The 18912-nt window shown below is 41.6% G+C and overlaps 1 protein-coding gene across 1 annotated transcript in view; it reads left to right on the forward strand.

Moving 5' to 3' along the window:
* The first annotated feature begins 3142 nt into the window (after positions 1 to 3142).
* LOC135467417 (uncharacterized) overlaps positions 3143 to 18912 on the forward strand; it is a 224329-nt gene continuing 208559 nt past the window's right edge. The window contains exons 1-2 of the mRNA XM_064745189.1: positions 3143 to 3193; positions 8329 to 8642. Of these exons, the coding sequence (XP_064601259.1) occupies positions 3143 to 3193; positions 8329 to 8642 (365 nt within the window). The remainder of the gene's footprint in view (positions 3194 to 8328; positions 8643 to 18912) is intronic.

An 18912-nucleotide genomic window follows, 5' to 3' on the forward strand; every position in this document is an offset into this window, starting at 1 on the left:
AATACTACTTTATTAATTAACTTAGATTTAGTGGCTGACTTTATGTTCACTTTAATGCCATTTTTAAGAATTGTTCACCTTACGATGGCCACCAGTTCTATAGATGAAGCAAAAGTTCCAGTATGTGTGATATACGTCATATTGGCTGACGGCAAGAAGTCTTCAGCGAGCACTCAAGTAAAACCAAACGAAAGACTGCTGTCGGCTGCTACCTGCCACCACGACCCGGAGAAAGGGTATTGGAAATTCTCTATCTGACAATGATACTGAACATTAGACTTGATCTATAGATTGAAGGCAGACGCATTAACGTTGACGACCAGTTCTATGGGAGGAAACCTGAGTGACCAGTGTAAATCACTGACCCTTGGCAAGCTACTGGCGATCTCCTAGTGCAAAACTGCACAGCTCTGGAGATACCTAACACAATTAAACCCATAAAACAACTGAACATATAATCACACACATCACAACGTTTTACAGAATAGGTCAAAACCGTTGGTTAGAACCATTTTGGGGTAAAAAAGAGTAATTAGCTCTATCCCATGAGCGCGTGTCGAATCATCTCTCACCTAGTCATTCTAAGCTCGTGATCATGTATATGCCAGCGGCGACTGGAGGTGGTACGCTTTTCCACCTGTCGTTGAAAACCTCTGTAGAACATAGGAGCCCTTTCGTATAGGAATATAGTACATCCGACATACGTCTTGTCTCACTAATGCGATCGCTGTGAGTTCAAGCCCAGCTCACGCTGGCTTCCTCTCCAGCCGTATGTCGGAAGGTCTTTCAGCAACCCGCGCTTGGTCGCGGATTTCCCACGGGCTTTACCCCGTTTCCTCCCACCATAATGCTAACCGGCGTCGTATAAGTGAAATATTCTTGAGCACGGCGTAAAACACCAGTCAAATAAATAAGTAAATAAACACACGTCTTGAGCTTGTAGTTGAGGACTTCCTAGCCTCGCTTGGAACGACGTCTTCTCGGACTTTCTGAGGCACATTGGATGATCTGGTAGTGCAACTATTAAAAGATTTCGAAGACGCCAACCACTCTGGGCTAATCTGAAGGGTGATTTATAGGAATCGTGGGTTTCCTTAGGGTTCTGCCCGGTTTCCATCCACCATAATGCGGGCCGCAGTCGTATAAATGAAATATTATTGAGTACGACGTAAAACACCAATCAAATAAATAAATACATGAATCGTGATTGGTTTACTGATTTCAGCAAGTAAGCTTTTATACAAAATTCACTATAGCACAATGTGTATGTATCTGGAGCTTGTGAAATCTTCTAATACAGGATTGTCCGCTTGACGTCAATTAACGAGAGACGATAAGTCTTTTGCGACACAATGATTTTTAAACTATTTAGGCAATTGATGCTTTTAAATGTTGACATTTTCTTAATACTGTGCGTGTTTCGGTTCACTTAAAGACAGGCTGCGGTCAAGCCACCAAGATATCTAGTTGTTCTCTGTTTCATTTGATTGATGTTTTATGCCGAACCCAAGAATGTTAGCATTATGGTTAGAAAACTATTCTCTACAAACGTGATTTAAAGTAGAGTGACTGAGTGCTTGGAGTTAACGTCGTACTTAACAATTTTTCATTCATATGACGACGATGGAAGGAGTGCATGTATTGTGTCTCCTTGTTGCAGGATGGATTTCCACCGCTCTTTTATCTAGTGCTGCTTCACTGAGACGCCTTACCTAAGCCATTATACTGATACGGGACAACCAGTTGTTGCACTGGATTGACCCTGGATCTGCCGCTCCCAAAGCGGATGCTCTACCAACTGTGCTATCGGGGCCGGTGATTTAAAGTAGAATACAGTCTTGTAATTTTGACTGATAAACCCTACAGCACTCGCGCACATAACCGCGCTATTTCAAGATTGAAAACACATTTGGGGATTTAAACTTAGATTGTGACGTCAACGGCAAAAGGAATGGTCCATAAGATTCACCATCGAGTCCAAAGAAAAATAAACAAGAAAACAAAAACAAGAAGAATAAGAAAATGTATTTTTAGGTGCCGTTTTCAGTAGTGATTCCGCAGGCACTATATTTTGCACTTTTTAACTTCATTCTTCAGCATGGCTTTAAAATAGCAATGCTCCAGTTAGTCAATAAATGAATTATCACTTGGCTGTCTAACCACGATACTCGTGTATAATACGTCTAAGGACACAATCCCGTAACAGCAGCCTCATAGCATTCTTAATGTACAGTTATTATATATCTTTGATGTGACGTATGGTTTTTCCACCGAGCCGCAGCTCCAGTTCTCGTTAATTATTCCATCGCTGGACCTGGTATACATGTTTCCTGCACGGAGTGCTTTCCTTCTACTTAGACATTGCATAATAAGGCAAAGGGCTTAGGATTCCGTAAATTACACCTGATAGTCTTCTCTTCAAGCTTCTTTGTCTGATTTTAATGTCTCAGTCCCGCGGGATCGCTAAGAGGCTTGATGCGGATACTAACAGCAGCCGTCAGTGGGATGTCTTACTGGAATCCCGTTAGCCTCCGACGAGAGTCCGAGGTTTAAACACCCCCAGCTCGCCAAGCTGAACTCATACACCTGGACACTTAATTGTTCGCTTCCCTGCGCCCCGACACAGCAAGCTCAGAGGACGTTTGTGTTCCTTCCCTTGAGTAGAGTGGATAAAGAAGTGTATTTGCAGTCTTCACGGCGGAAGTATCCGGCCAAGAACTAACGCTCAATTGGACTTGTGCGTAACGACGTGTGCATGATGTGTACCACATATCTTGCCATCGACCACAAACCATCGGCTAACTTCCCACTGGTCGCCGGCGCTTTTTGAAACGCTTCGGTTTGACTGCTGTGCCATTTCGATAACGGCCATTGTGTGCATATAAGGTGTTTCTAGAGTCTTTTTACCAAAACGTGTTGTTTACCATGGAGGCGTCAATAAAGTAACCACACTGATAGCGAATATCTGCCACAGAGATCTGTGAAATGGAGCTGTATGAGATCGATGATTTTTATAGTAGCGACAGGAAGTGGACTAGCAAGCTGTGATCTGCTCTGGTATTACCTGGCCATCAAGCCCTGAAGATAGGAGACGTCCGGATACTAGTCCGTGTCAAACTGTGTGATAGAATGTGTATACGGAATGGGTGCTCAGAGTCGGACAGTGGATGCTGAACAACTAAAACAAGATCAGGTGAGTTTCACTATGCATACTTTGTGTTGGATATGATCACGAAATGTTTAATAACTGGCTGTATACAATGCTGTATACACACGTTTGGAATGGTGCTTACGATTGTATATAGTTCCGATGACTCCTTCTCATGTGATTTAACCAAGTATCGTTCTGTGAAGTATGTAACAAATAGAACTGTATTTAACACCACACAAATATATTAGTTTCATGTATTACATTGTATGTCATGTCGTTGACGGATATATGAATATGTGGTAACTTGAGAGCGACTAAACAGTTGAGGTTAACGAATGAAAAGTAGACTGTAAACAGAAAACGTCTTTTCTACTTGAAGATAGAAATCATTCCTTTAACTAAACCTTACTCAACCTGACTTACAATTAGTGTCTTCAGTAATTCAAATACAGACCGTGTTTTTCGGTTACTCAACTACTGACAGCTAATCTGCTCGGATACTCGGTAGCACGGTTAGCTATTCTTTTCGGAAATTCAAGCACAGATAGTAAGTTTCTTCGATGTTCTAAGCTAGGATATAGTGAGTACGGTGGGTCTCAAACGAAGCGATTTTCTGCACGCGAACCAGAGCAAGTCTTTTGCAAGCATATTGCGACATATAAAATGTTATGGTGTGAGAATAGCGCTCGCAGATGGTCTTTGTTGGCAGCAGACGGTAGTTTCCTCTCTCCATCGGTCGCAAATGTGTTGGGTAAGGCCAAAAAATCGGCCATCGCTGGTGGTACAAGCCAGTGATCGCAAGAGTGCTCTACTCTCTCTAGAGTCTAGCTAGTCGAAACATCCTTCGTGTGAGGCTCGCTATAGGCAATTGGAACCAAATAACTGTACAGTCCATTACTGTCTTTCCGTTGACGATTTATGGACAAATTTATGTTACAAATGGAACAGTACATCAAACGGGTTGAAAACGAGTTTTAATTTCACCAGACAAGTTCCCCACTTAACGGAAATAGTCGGTGTTTGAACAAAGTAATGCAGGTACTTTTTAGTACGTGTTCTATTTATGGATCGCCCAAGATCACCCAATCTACGAGACACATGAGAAAAGAACACCCTAGGGGAAAAGAGGACAGTTCCGTGTTTCATGTAAGTTAAGGTTTTAACGGTTGCTGTTCAGTCACGGATATAATCATCAGTAAAGGTTGTATTTGAACTCTTACTCTGTCATCGCCATTGTTTCTCAACCACCCAAAGAAACATGTGGTATGAAATAGTTTGCAGTATTAAGAGCTTTTGCTATGGATCGGTCCAAAAGGCAGGCTAATGTCTACTTTTATTTGATTTGCCTGCATACTGAATGCTGCTCCCAATACTGTAGGGCTTCTTCAAACAACGGACGGTTAGCCATGTTTTCTGTAGCTATTTTTTTTTTCATTTCGCATAAAAATGGCAGATATTGTAAAATTTTCACGATTTCAAATCAATATTGTATATGGTTGTCGTAAACTCCCTCTAGCATTAGATGTGCTGGTGAGGTTTTAACTGCCGTCCGCGTGTTCCCAGCTGAGCTCGATGTCTTACTTACCTCCAGCTCTGTACGCCCGCGTCCAATCAGGCTAACGGCATCACGGCTGTCTCCGGATTTCTTCCGCACACAATCTGATTCGTGGAACACCGTACAAAAAATCGTCCTCTCTCACATCTGAGTATGGAAATAAATGTGGGAAAAACTACTTGCTCGTGACGGAAAACGTGAAATTCTATGAAATAGAAGCAGGTGTTAGATATATATATGGAACGACCTAACAACGAATGCGACGTATATAAGAATGTAGCATGAACTTTAAAATATTGGTATAAACACGCCCACCTTGTTCTTATTGCCACATGAAAAGTCACGGAAAAGTCACAGGCAAACTGCTTGCAGTGTTTGGATCGCCCACCACCCGTAGAGAAACTACGGTGGTTTTTTTTTTTTTTTTTTGTCCACAAAAAAGGAACTGTTTCTAAAATCGAATAACGCTTCCTTCACATCCCTAGCTGTGAGACTGAGCTTTGCGATAACCACACCATCACAAACCCCCTGTGATTCTAATGAATGGTAATCAATACTTGGGGAGGTATATGGAGTCATTGCCTCACGCGACAACCACAGCGGAAAGCTATTGCTCCACTGTTGACTACGCCCCCTACATGTATATATGAGGGAGGACTTAGCTAACTATTCAGGCTTCATCGAACGAAATGTCTGCTGTTTTACTTGGACATTGTAACCTTACGCGCTCTATTTCTTGAGACATTATGTATTACTGCGCAAAGTGTTGCAGGATAATTGTACAGCTCGACCGCATAGTCGTACGCTGAGCTGAGAAAACCACGCCTTCAAAATGCTACAGGGGGAAGACAACTGGGACTAAAGGACCGCTAGAGAGAAGCAGCCTTAAATCGTTGAGGCTAATAAATATTCTCCTCTGTTAGGGCTTATTCAGTTCTGCGGAAAATAACCGTTTACTATGCAGACCTCGGCAGAAAGAAGCGAGGTAGGCAAATGCATTGCGTGATGGCCAGTATTTGACAGGCACTTGTTGCTGGGCACAACACTCCCTCAGCTTTCTAACCCGTATATCTTATCTAAGAACCAATCAGCCGTTTTTGGAGCTCTCGGAGATTTGAAACGTGGACAAAAACATACAAGCCGGATCTTTGGTTTTAACCTTACCCACTTGGAATGGTGACATTTATTACTGCAGTAGGTTTTTTGTTACCAAAGCCTCAGAAAAAAATAAAAAGGTTTTATTTTGCTTTGCGGTATTTTTTGTTGTTGTTTTGGAAATCAAGTATGCCAACTCTTCTTCAGGTTTTACCATCAGTCTGAGATTCCATCTGTGCCTCAAGGCTGACTGAAACATTTTCTGACGCGATTCTCAGCCGTCCAAGAAGTGGGTCTCTCAGACGAGGCACTACACTACACAACTGTCATCTTAACCGAGCGATATTGCTGCCATGACTGCCTCTGTAAATTGGTCTCACCTGTATGAGTGCCTCTAAGTATCATTGCGCGTGCGCAGTAATTTTTCTGTTGAATGTTTCCTGATTGTAAATAATCATACGTAATAGATTCTTTCGACTGCATGAGCATGATTCATTTTATCATTTCATGCCTGAGAACACAGACTGATTGTGAGAGACCTCTTGTGGGCTGATGATCTACTTGTAAGGATTATTGCCCCACCCCCCACCCCACCCCACCGAACCCCCACCCGCCCTGCACCCTTCTTCACTCTCCGCCAGCTGTAGGCCTACACAGCGTCCTGAACCCTTCAGCACACCAAACTATAATCCAGAGAACGTTAAAGTATAAACGGTTTTTGTTGCTCCTCGGTGTTTGCCTACTTTAAGCGACAACATCAAGAAAGAAGAAGGTGTGGTTGTGACCGATTGGTTATGGTGCTTATCTGTAACTATCTAGGGAACACGAGGTCCCCGAAAATATTTGATTTTCAACAAAATAGATAACCTAGGGTTTTCATATGCGGGTGAAGATCTATGCGTAAGATGCTGCAAATTTGATTTCTCGCTATTGGCTAATCAAAGCAGTAAACCATCAACCCATTCTGGAGCGAATTATTGTAGTAGTTAATTATTTGTCAAATGCCCGTCATTTTCTTCGGTCACTCATTTTTGTATCAGCCATAAATCTGACCGCCATGGTATATATATTTATTCATTTATTTATTTATTAGATTGGTGTTTTTATGCCGTACTCAAGAATATTTCACTTATACGACGTCCTTATGGGGGAGAAAACCGGTAAGCCTCCGAGGTAAACCCACGACCATCTAAAGGTTGCTGGAGACCTTCCCATTTCCGACCGGAGTAGAAGCCAACTCGCGACCGCTTTGTTGAATGGCTTCGTAATCATTATGCGCTGGCACGCTAGCCACATGGTATAATAACTAAATAAGTGAAGAAGAAAATTTCCAAATCCTATGAATTTCACGCATTCCAGAATTATTTCCCCAAGAAGAGTAACTGGCCCCGGTAGCACAGTTGGTAGAGTTGGTAGAAAAATTGTTAAGTACCACCTTAAACCCCAAGCACGCACGCACACTCATGAAGAGGCCACCATTATCAACATCATGTGATGAACAATCTTATGCTTATTGGATAACGTCGGTAAGAACGCTTATAGGGCAATCAGTATACTAGTATATTCCATGACGAGATTAATCATTAAGTTTTGCTCGCGTATAATGAAGCGATTTTAGACAGTTTTCGTCCTCAACACTGCTAAAATGAAGGTGCTTCGGGGGTTTATCAGGTATTTCCCCGGAAAACTCACTACACATGATCAGATGTATCCTGCATTCGCTATTTGGTACGATTTTACCGTTCCGTTTGGAATGAACTAAACTTGTCTTCTCTTGGTAAACAGAGGAAGGCAAAGTTAGATAGATACATTTTCTGAAGACCAAGGGATATTGGCAAGTGTGGCCAGCCGAATGTACATCCAGGTCAGAATATATATGAGTAATGTTCTGTGGCCCTATTAAGACATTTAGTTCCAGTGTCGCTGCAAGAGATCCTTTGTCACTCAGTTGATTTGAGTATCATGCCTGGTAGCTTATACTCTCTAAGTCTACAATAGACACTGTTATCACAGAACCGAAGAGCATCGCAATTGCTCACTAGGGAGATAGTCACTACTGTAACAGGGCGGGTGTGCACCAATCTCACTGGAGCGATCATAGACACTGTTGTGCCAGAACTTATGGGTAGCAAGCAAGCTCGCTCGTGATCTATAGCCCCTATTGTAACATAACTGAAGAGCATCAAGCTCTTTTATGACCATTCACTAGGTGCACCATGGACTATATTGTTAGAGAACTGATGTGCTATCCGTACAGATAGATTGTGCAGTGTGATACTGTTTGGTTAGAGCTTACAGTTGTCTTCCTCTTTCTCAACCAGAGATTAAATCCTCTTGAGAATATCGTATCCTACCTTTGTCCTTTCGTAATACTCATGAACTATGTTGTCTCAGGAGGTCTGAAGGAGGATACCTTGAAAATGTTTCTGTCGCTTGTAGATCCTCATGTGAACACAAAAAGGAATTAGGATCTGCGTTACAATGTGATCATGTGGATACCATTAGAGAATTTGTCTCTGTGTTACAGTTTGATCATGTGGATACCATTAGAGAATTTGTCTCTGTGTTACAGTTTGATCATGTGGATACCATTAGAGAATTTGTCTCTGTGTTACAGTTTGATCATGTGGATACCATTAGAGAATTTGTCTCTGTGTTACAGTTTGATCATGTGGATACCATTAGAGAATTTGTCTCTGTGTTACAGTTTGATCATGTGGATACCATTAGAGAATTTGTCTCTGTGTTACAGTTTGATCATGTGGATACCATTAGAAAATTTGTCTCTGTGTTACAGTTTGACCATGTGGATACCATTAGAGAATTTGTCTCTGTGTTACAGTTTGATCATCTGGATATCATTAGATTTATTAATTTGATTTGTGTTGTACGCCGTAATCAAGAATATTTCACTTATACGACGGCGGCCAGCATTATGGTGGGCGGAAACCGGGCAGAGCCGGTGGAAACCCACGACCAACCGCAGGTTGTTGGAGGACCTTTCCACGAACGGCCAGAGAGGAAGCATGAGCAGCATGAGCTGGACTTGAACTCACAGCGATTGGTGAGAAGTTTCTCGGTCATTACGCTGCGCTAGCGCGCTAACGAACTGAGCCAAGGATACCATTAGAGAATTGGTCTCTGTGTTACAGTTTGATCATGTGGATATCATTAGAGAATTTAACTTTGGCAAGTTAGTAAGGAATTTTCCCATATGCGACGTACAGATATTCACAACGTATTGTTATACTTTGCCTACTAGTCTTGTTTGTGTATATTCCGAAGAGCGGTTGGCAGTATACAATTAAAATGTACATCGAACAACTGATTAGTGAGTAGATTTTTCCTGTTGCAGTTTGACAGTATAGATCAGTGTGTCCAGTACTGCCAGTTTGAAACTTTGATACCGGTGAGTTTGGGTAAACCCTGTGGAAACCTTAGACGGGATTTGTTCATTTGAAAATTGTGTTCGTGTACACCCCAATTTCCAGACATCCACAAGTCTGCCAGCTATCCTCCCGTTATGTATAAATAAAGCGTTTGTGTTTTGCATTTTGTTTTTTTGTTTTTTTTTAAGTTTTCCCCTGACTTTTTAATCACTCCACTCAATCCAGAAGTGTACGTCACCTTGCACCAAACTCGCGCCTCCAGACAACTGACTTGTCAACTTGACTCAAGGCGCCTTATTACAGAATTAGAATGAAATCGGCTAACCTGGTCATTAACGGGTTCTGGCTCCCATGTCTGAATGCTCTATTCAGTATGTGCCAGAAACACTGCGCCAGGTAAACCTCAGGGTCAGGATAAAGATGGGACTGGGTAATGTCATTTCAGAAATGCGTCGGATATTCACTATCTGGATAACTGGTCATGCAGGGAGTAAGCTGCCCCAATGTTGTTCTCCAACCACAAGTATATATCTTCCAGCGTGGTGTGATGATATCATTCATATTCTAACACTGCATGTACGACACTATCATACATTTTACAGATGTTATTATAGCCCATGACAGAATGCTACCGGTAACCTGGTGACCGGTGTAAGCAGTGAACAAATAGCAAACAACTTGGGCTGGCAATCTGTGATCCCTGGTGTATTTTCTGTAGTCATTACTTTGCAGTTGCCCCTCGATGGCATCGTATAGCAGTAGATACACAATGCAGTATAATGGAGAGCGTCTCGATTTGCGCCTATCCGTAAATGCTTGTGTTCCTATAATTGTGTGTTCGACAAGTTTGTGAGCAAGGCATAACAAAAAGTAATTTAGCCACAGTGTTAAAATTATACACGCAGTTTTGTTACAACTATTCGCATGATTTCCTTAATTTTTAAAGAACATTACCTTTTTTCATTTTTTATTGACTTTCACTTAGGCAATGTCCCAAGTGTTTGCGTGTACATATGGGTGTGTTTGTCAGTGTCCATGATAACTATAAAAGGGAAGGGAAGAAAGAATGAACGGACACGTGATTTATATCTACCTAGTGCAGCATCTGGTTTACACATGTCTCTGAGAAATGCAGAAAAATCGGTACAAAAGAAAATGTGATGTTTGGCAAAATTTCATGTGACCTCTTTTTTTTCACGATCCTTTTTCATGGATTGACCTGCCTTGTAATCCGTAGGCAAAAGGTACGAGTAAGGATGATGTTTGCTTATACACCAATTTGTTGAGCTGAGCAACACATAAAAACACCTGCAAGCTGTGACATGACACTATGGATTTTGTAACTACATGTAGCTGACGTTAATTCTGGGCCGTCAATTCTAAGAAAGAGTGAGTGCAGTTAAATTAAATATAATTTGCCTCAAAAAGAAGAACCTGATTGCTGGGATATGATTTGACAGGGAAGGTCGAAGTGTTCAGGTGAATAGAGGCACGAATCTCGCCATCAGCGTGCAAGATAAACCGTGACAGCTATCTAAAGGTACAATACCCCTTGGTCATCTCGCTTGCTAAAGCTTCATATCAGTTAATCACTGTTATGTCTCAAACCTTCACTTTGCTTCCATCTTCGTCTCCTAAGTACATACTTGTTTGTCGGTAAATTTGCAAATGATTGGGCGTTTAGTACTCGTTTATTGGCGTCCATTTCGTGGCCAGAGCTGCCGCTGACAGGTTGTTAACCCGGGTAAAGCCACTTTTTTGCAGTTATTGACATGTTCCGTCCGCACGCATGGGACGGTTTTGTCACGTGACGGAAATAACCTATAAGCTATCAATCAGCTACGCTCCGGGGAAAGAAGCGGCTTTAATCGCTGTGAATCAGTTTCACTGGGCTCATAACGTCGTTCCGGGCTGGATATGCCGTCTTGGCGGCATGACAAACGTGCGAATGTGGATGTGTGATAAAAATACCCTGTCTATGCTTTAGGGAATCACTGGACAATAAAATCGCCATCACAACATGTCTTGTTTGGTTGCCTGCATGGTTACCCAAGGCAGCACACTGTAATGCGGTGACAGTTGGACGTTGCATAACTGCGTCTACTTGAGGAGATTACAAAACTGTGCAAATCATTCCACAACATAATAATGAATTTATTCTGGTATAAAAATTAAATCTGCATTTGTGGGATGAATAAGTTAAAAAAGCAGCGATGTTGACTTCGTTCTTAAATGGATAAATGTGAACTGTGTACCTTTTGCATAATTTAAACATGTTGGCATTGATAACTCACTGGCTACATTCATGCATGTACATTGATATAAGTGATAAGCGATACTTCTATGCAAAAGGTGCAGTGTTACCGTGTTAAGCGAAATACATGGAAAACTTAACGACATCATCGTGCTATATGGTTTGCTCAAGTTAAATAATAATATTGATAAATAAATTTGATGACAGCACAGTATTTTGAGTAATTCTACGCCATGCAGTGACTCATAAATTTCAAATGACTTTATTACATTCTTTTTCTTGCTTATAATTCTGCTTAAGCCAAGTTGTTAAGATGCGTCTAATCTACCCGTGTTTAAGCATTTACATGAACAGTTGAAATAAACCCCTAACTGAGGTAAATTTACAAAAGACCGCGTTTCATTGGTTAGCAGTGATTATTTCCCAGATATCAGACTGTCGTCGCTGTTCTGGTTTAACTCTTTATGAACTGTACATCTTGAATCATATTATCTGTATCACTCAATCAGGACGACGTCTTCTTTCTTGGGCGTTACCAGCTTCATTCACTATTTGTATATTATTTCTCACCAGTAAAAGTTATGGTAAAAGCAAACATATACAAGTTTCTACGTCTTTCGGGAGTTTTGGGGTCTGAACCAAGAATTTGCCATATCTACTTACATACCTTGGGACAATTTGTCCCTCTGTTACACTTTGACTGCAATTCTCCTTTGTGGATATTCCGAAAAGCTGTTGTCTTGCGGTTAAACTTTCCATGAGACAGTGATTAGTAAATATCTCCTCTCTCAGTTTGGCAGTATAGGTCCACGTTTGTAATGTGGCGATACTGAAGCGCCGATACAGTTTATATAAACCCTACAGGAATCTCAAACAAGATTTGGCCTTCTAAAAATCTTATCATAAAGCATAAATCGGATTTTTTCCTCACTCTTTGTCAGTGGTCACATATTGTGTTGACAGGAATCTCGCTGGCAGCATATAAATGTCATCATTACACATTTCCCTCGCGGCAGCATTGTGTGACGGCCAAACTGGCGCTTCCAGACAACGACTTGTTCCGAAAAGCCTGAACCGACTTGACTCAAGATACCTCATCACAGGACTAGAATGGCGTAACGTAATAAACTGTCGTCCGGGGACATTAACGAATACTGGCGCCCATGTCTGAATGTTCCGTACAATATGTGTTAGAAAGTGAACTAGGTAAACTTCAGGATCAGGGTACGGGGGTGGGGGTTGGGGGGTGACTGGGTTAACTGCTTCTCAGAAACCCGTCAGACACACACTGTCGGAATGACTGCTCATCCAGGATGAAAGCTGTGTCAGCGTTACTCGCAGATGACATATACATGTATATGTATTTATTGGCAACAAAGACTGCATATCAGGCGATGCTTACAGCGTGAGTGTGATAATATCTTTCATATTTTAAACTCCATTCCCAATACTGTCATAAATTTTACAGACGTTGTCATAACCTGAGCCAGGAGAAATTTCACTGTAAAATGACAGTGTGTCAGCAGGGCAGTTAACAAGGTGTGGATTAAAACCACATACTGACAGTGTAGATCAAGAAATGTGAGATGTGAACGTTATTTAATGATCAAGAGTGATCCCGTTCAGCTGAATTCCTGTAATCCAAGGCGCTGGTAATGTAAGCAGTTGGCGAATTACAATTAACTTTTCTGATGTTCGGCGTATTTGCCGTGGTCATTACTTTGCGATTGCTGACAATCGACTTTGGCATAGTATCGCAGTAAATGCACAATACTCCGTCAAACTTTCGATAAGAAACATAGGGCAATGTTCATCCAGGCTGATGGAGGGACATACACCACTGCTGCGGGCGAGGAGGATAACCTTGAAATTTCATGCTAATGATCTGTTTCCTTTGAGGCATATCACTAAGAAATTTGACAACCTGTTCCTTCGAGGTATATACAAAAATCAATAACATGAGCCCAAGCGCCCAAGCGCCCAAGCGCCCCCGGAAAAAGCGGTAATACTAACTGGTTTCTATGGATGGATTCTGTTACGGCTGAAAAGAATGGCCATTGAAACTAGGAAGTAAGGAAAATGTTTCCACTTCAACTTATTTCAAACTGACTATTTATAAGGTCTTTCCGGGGTGATAATGTGAAAAACTGCAGATGATAAAACTGAACTATGGGTGTGATAGACCAAATTTATTGACATTTCAAAAGGCTAGAATACCTGATACAGTTCTAAAGATTGCACATTAGAGGTTCATCGGATTGCATTACCACGAACACAGAAAACTTTCAAACCATCGAATAACATCATTATTTTGTTATGCCCACTGACATTGCAATAGAAAGTATCTTGAATGGCACCTATTTGAGAATGCTTGTGTTCGTGTGTTGCGTAATCTGGTGAGCTAAACATCTGAAAAAAATATTTTAGCAATACTAACCAACTTGGGTACACACTTAGTTTTACCATTATTTTCTTTATCTGATTAATTTCTTAAGAGAATTGTATAAGTGTTTTTCATTTTCACCAGTTGTCACAGAATGTGTAGAGCTAGGTTATTTCCATTACACAGTTACACAGTGATTAGGGTATATCTACCAAGAACACCTCGGTGTGTTTTTCCATAGTCCTCGTAATTACAAGAGGGAAAAGGAGGACAAGCGGGCATGTGCAGCTCCGGGTTCTGTCCTTGAGAAATACATAAAAATTGGGTTACTTATGTTACAGTTGCACTTTGCATATGCGTGGGACTGGGCGAAAATCCATATAGCATCGTGGAAAATATATACTTTTGTTCAACATTCTCTTTCTCATGGATCGGTGTGCCATGGACAGTAATAATTAGCAACGGTAAGAGCCAGGATGACGTTTGCTAATACACCAATTTGTTCAGTCCATGCAAGCTGTGACACAGCACCATGGATTTTACAACTAGTTGTCTGGGCTCTCAATTGTAAGAAAGATCGAGTACAGTTAAATTGCATATAACGGTTTTCAAAAACAAGAGCTTAATTGCTAGGAAATGATTGAACGGGGAAGAATGAAGTTATCAAGTAGAAAGTGGCATAATTTCATTGTCCAGATGTTCATTTCTCCATCAGCGTGCCAGGTAAACCGTGACAGTTATCTAACGGTACATGCCAAACCCTATCCATCCTGTAACCTGCCAAATCAAAGTAGTTAGTCCCAGATGACCACGCTATCTCCCAAACCCTTAGCTCGCTTTTAACTTCGTCTCCTAAGTACATACTTGTTTGCAAATAAAATTGCAAATAAAATTGCAAACGACTGGGCGTTCAATACTAGTTTACTGGTGTCCATTTCGTGGCTTGGGCCGTTAGCCCGGGTGGCTTATTGACATGTTCCCTCCACTCACATGGGACGGAAATAAACTATAACCTATCAATCAGCTATTCTCATGGGTAAAGAAGCGGCTTTGATTGCAGGGAATCTTACTGGGCTCATGACGTCGTTCCAGGCTGGATATGCCTTTCTTCATGGCATGGCAATCGTGAGAAGGTAAATGTCTTCTGAAAATAGACCGTCTGTGCTGGGGGAATCACAGGACAATAAAATCTCGCTCCCGACATCTCTTGCATAACTTGCTTACATGGTCATTCAAAGCTGACAGGTGGCAGCTTTCAGCAGTTGTGACTCATCAAAACAAACTGTAGCTGACAACGCATTTATATACACCCATGGTGAGAAAGCATTCTCACATAAACCCGTGTTTATCACTTGGAAACAAACACTAACGAGAGTACAAAATGACTGTGAAACAGCAACTCATAAATATGTATGTCTTCCTCCTGAAAAGATAAAATATGAACAGGTTGTAAAAACGCCTGTTAGCGCCCTTACGTGTTGCATAATTTAAACACGTTGGTATTGGCAAATCTCTGTCTGGAGACATACATTGATCTAGGCGATATTTGATATTTTTATGAAAAGCTGGGGTGCTAATTTTTTTTAGGAGAAGCAAAACTCACCATTTCGAGCCTTCGTCGTGTGATATGGTTTGCTAGAATTAGGGAGTAGTGCTGCATCTTTCTCACAGGTAGAAAGTTCAACCGATAAATAAGATTATTGGCTTCATACACGTTTAGATGGTTAGGGTGGAGGAGTTTGAACTGCTCCTGCTTCTGAATATGGGCCGCAGATACATGTATGTGTCAAAACGAACTGGATTCTATCTGATTAAATAAACTGTGAGACCTTGCCATACATTTGGAGTGAGTGAGTGCGTGCTTTGGGTTTGACGTCGTGCTCAACCAATTTTTCAGTCATATGACGACGACGGAATAGGGTGTATGTAATGTACCTCCTTGTTGCGGATTCCACCGCTCTGTTATATAGTGCTGCTTCACTGAGACGACTTACCGAAGGTAAGTAAGACGCCCCGCCCGGACCATTATACTGATACGGGTCTACCAGTCGTTGCACTATCCCTTTCATGCTGAACGACAATCGAGGAAGTTACAACTTTCTCCTTTAGAAGTCTTAGGTGTGACGCGACCTAGGATTGATCCTGGATCTACCGCCCTCGAAGCGGACGCTCTACCAACTGTGCCGTACATCTGGAACTGCATCATGTAAAACTTTAGCAAATTGTAGTGTTACCGCGCTTGAGGGATGGAATGATTCAGCAATTGATGTTAAAGGAGTTTTCCATATCGATATCGTTGAGTTTGTATAAACCATGTGGTCTCAAACGCCATTTGTTCCTCTGAAAACATTGTTGTGCAATTTGAAAGCAGAAGCCATTTTTTTGTGCTCATACATGTAAACACTCCCTTTGCAGACATAGCAGAGTCAGGTACCTGAATATTTTTGTCTTTCTTGTCTGACTTTTGGATAGCTAAGGAACAGTTGATTTTTCAAACCACAGTTTTTTCCTCACCGTTTGTCAGTGGCCACATCTTGTGTTGACAGGAATCTCGGTAGTAACGGACAAATATCATCGCTTCACATTTCTCTCCCGACAGCATTGTATATAATATCATTAAGGCGTACAGCATAGAGAGAAAGACCAGAGCTGCGACGACAGTGTGATAGTTAGCAAATGGTTTCACCAAACTGGTGAAATAAGCCCTCTTGTCAATTTACCTCAGGTTGGGTTGTATTCTAACTGTTCATGTAAATGCATAAATAGTAGGAAATTAATATGATCGTCAGATTTGCACTTTGCAGACAACTGACTCCATACAATATATGTTAGAAAAGGTGAACCACGTAAATCTCACGATCAGGATCTGCGTGGGGGGGGGGGGGGGGGGGCTGTGGTAATTTCCTTTCAGAAATCCGTCAGACAAACACTGTCGGAATAACTGATCATACAGGCTACAAAGACTCTGGATCAGGCGATGAGTGTGATGATAGCATTCATACTTGAACACACCATTATCGATACTGTCATAAATTTTACAGATGCTATCATAGCCTAAGACAGAATGATACTGGTGGCTGTGGAGGTATATATCTCCTGGTGGAATTTCATTGTTAGGTTGCAGTGTATCAGCCGGGCAGTTAGCAAGGTGTAGATTTAAAAATAATCATCAAAAATGAGGAATGTGAACGTCTTTTAAAAATCGAGAGTGAACTCCTAGTTGAATCCCTGCAAGCTCAAGTGATGGTAATGTAAGTTGTGAACTGATTACAATCAACCTCTGATGGAAATATATGATACCCGGTGAGTTTACCATGGTCATCGCTTTGCAATTGCGGACGATCGCACACTATCGCCGTAGATACAGAATGCCCCATTCCCTTCCCGCTAACCTCCCTTCAAGAACGGGCTTTTACATACTGTGGTGATCATTCAGGTGATGGAAGGGAAAGTGCCACAGGTGCAGACGAGAGGGATAACCTAGAAATTTAATGCTTGTGGGCTGTTTCGTTTGAGGCATATTGCTAAGAAATTTGGCAACCTGTTTCTTCAAGGGGACTAGGGAAGTCTATGGCACTGAGTAGTCCACGAGCCAAAGCGGCCCGGAGGACAGCTAGAACACTATATGGATGGCTGTAACGGCTGGAAAAGATTTGCCATTGAAACTATGATTTCTTAATAAGGCAAAATGATCCACTTCAATAGTGGTCTAGGTAAGGTTTACAAGGTTTTAAGTGGTAATAATGTGACCAAACAGCATGCTATAAAAGCTGGGCTGTATGTGTCATGGATCAATTTTGCTGACTTTCTACAAAACAATGGTAACGATTATGATATCTGGCACAGTTACAAAACTATGGGGTAAAACAAAACTTGCACAGATTAAATTACTATAAAGACAGAAATGTTTGATATCGACGTAAAACGTATCTACCACCGAGAATACTAACCTGACAGTAAAAGTATTTTTTTGATTAGTGTTTACGCCGTATTCAAGATTATTTCACCTATACGACGGTGGCCACCATCATAATCGGAGGAAACCGGGTAGGGCCTGGGGGAAACACCGATCATCCGAAGGTTGCTGGAAGACTTTCCCACGTACGGCCAGAGTGAAAGCCAGCATGAGCTGGACTTGAACTCACAGCGACCGCATTGGGAAGAGGCTTCTGGGTCATTTCACCGCGATGCCTTGCTAACCACCTCGGCCGACATGAAAGATAAGGCGGAAAATTATTTTGTTATGCCCAGTGTCGAGTGCAATAGGGAACGTTTGTACCTTATATGAATGCTTGTGATCGTGTGATCATGTGATCGTGTGATCGTGTGTTGGGTACTTATGAGCAGTTTCCAGACAACTGGCCTCTTCCGAAATGCCTCAACCAACTTGACTGAAGATGTCTGATCACAGGACTGGAATGAAATCAGCTAATCTGGCATAACATATTGAACGGTCGTCTGGGGATATTAACTGGTTCTGGCGACCATGTCTGAATGCTCCTTACAATATACATTTAAACCACAAGGGGCAGGGTATGAAGGAGGGTGGAACCGTGGTTCCTTTCAGGAATCCGTAGGACACATATTGTCGGAATAATTCAAGTTGCAAGCTGCGTCAATGTTGTTCCCTAATCAAACAAATATATTGAGAGGCTGCAAAGACTCTGTATCTGGCGGCGCTGACAGCTTAAGTGTGTTGATATCATATATATTTTAACACTCCAGTTTCGATACTGTCATAAATTTTACTGATGATATCATAACCCAAGACAGAATGGTGCGAATGGCTGTGGAGGAATTTCATTCTATCAGGAGGGCAGTTAACAAGGTGTGGATTAAGAAAAACATCTTGATTGTGTAGATAAAGAATTGTGAGATGTGAACCGTTTTTAACGATCTAGAGTGATCCCGTTGAAAAGAATCTCTGTTATCCCAGATGCTTGTAATGTAAGCAGTAAACGAACTGAAATCAACTTCTGCTGGAAATATATGATCCATGGAGTAATTGCCGTTGTCATTGCTTTGCAATTGCCGACGGTGGCGTAGTATCACAATAAATACACACTGCCCCCTCTCTCTCTCTCT

This window comes from Liolophura sinensis, chromosome 6 (genome assembly GCF_032854445.1).
Source record: "Liolophura sinensis isolate JHLJ2023 chromosome 6, CUHK_Ljap_v2, whole genome shotgun sequence".
NCBI lineage: Eukaryota > Metazoa > Mollusca > Polyplacophora > Chitonida > Chitonidae > Liolophura > Liolophura sinensis.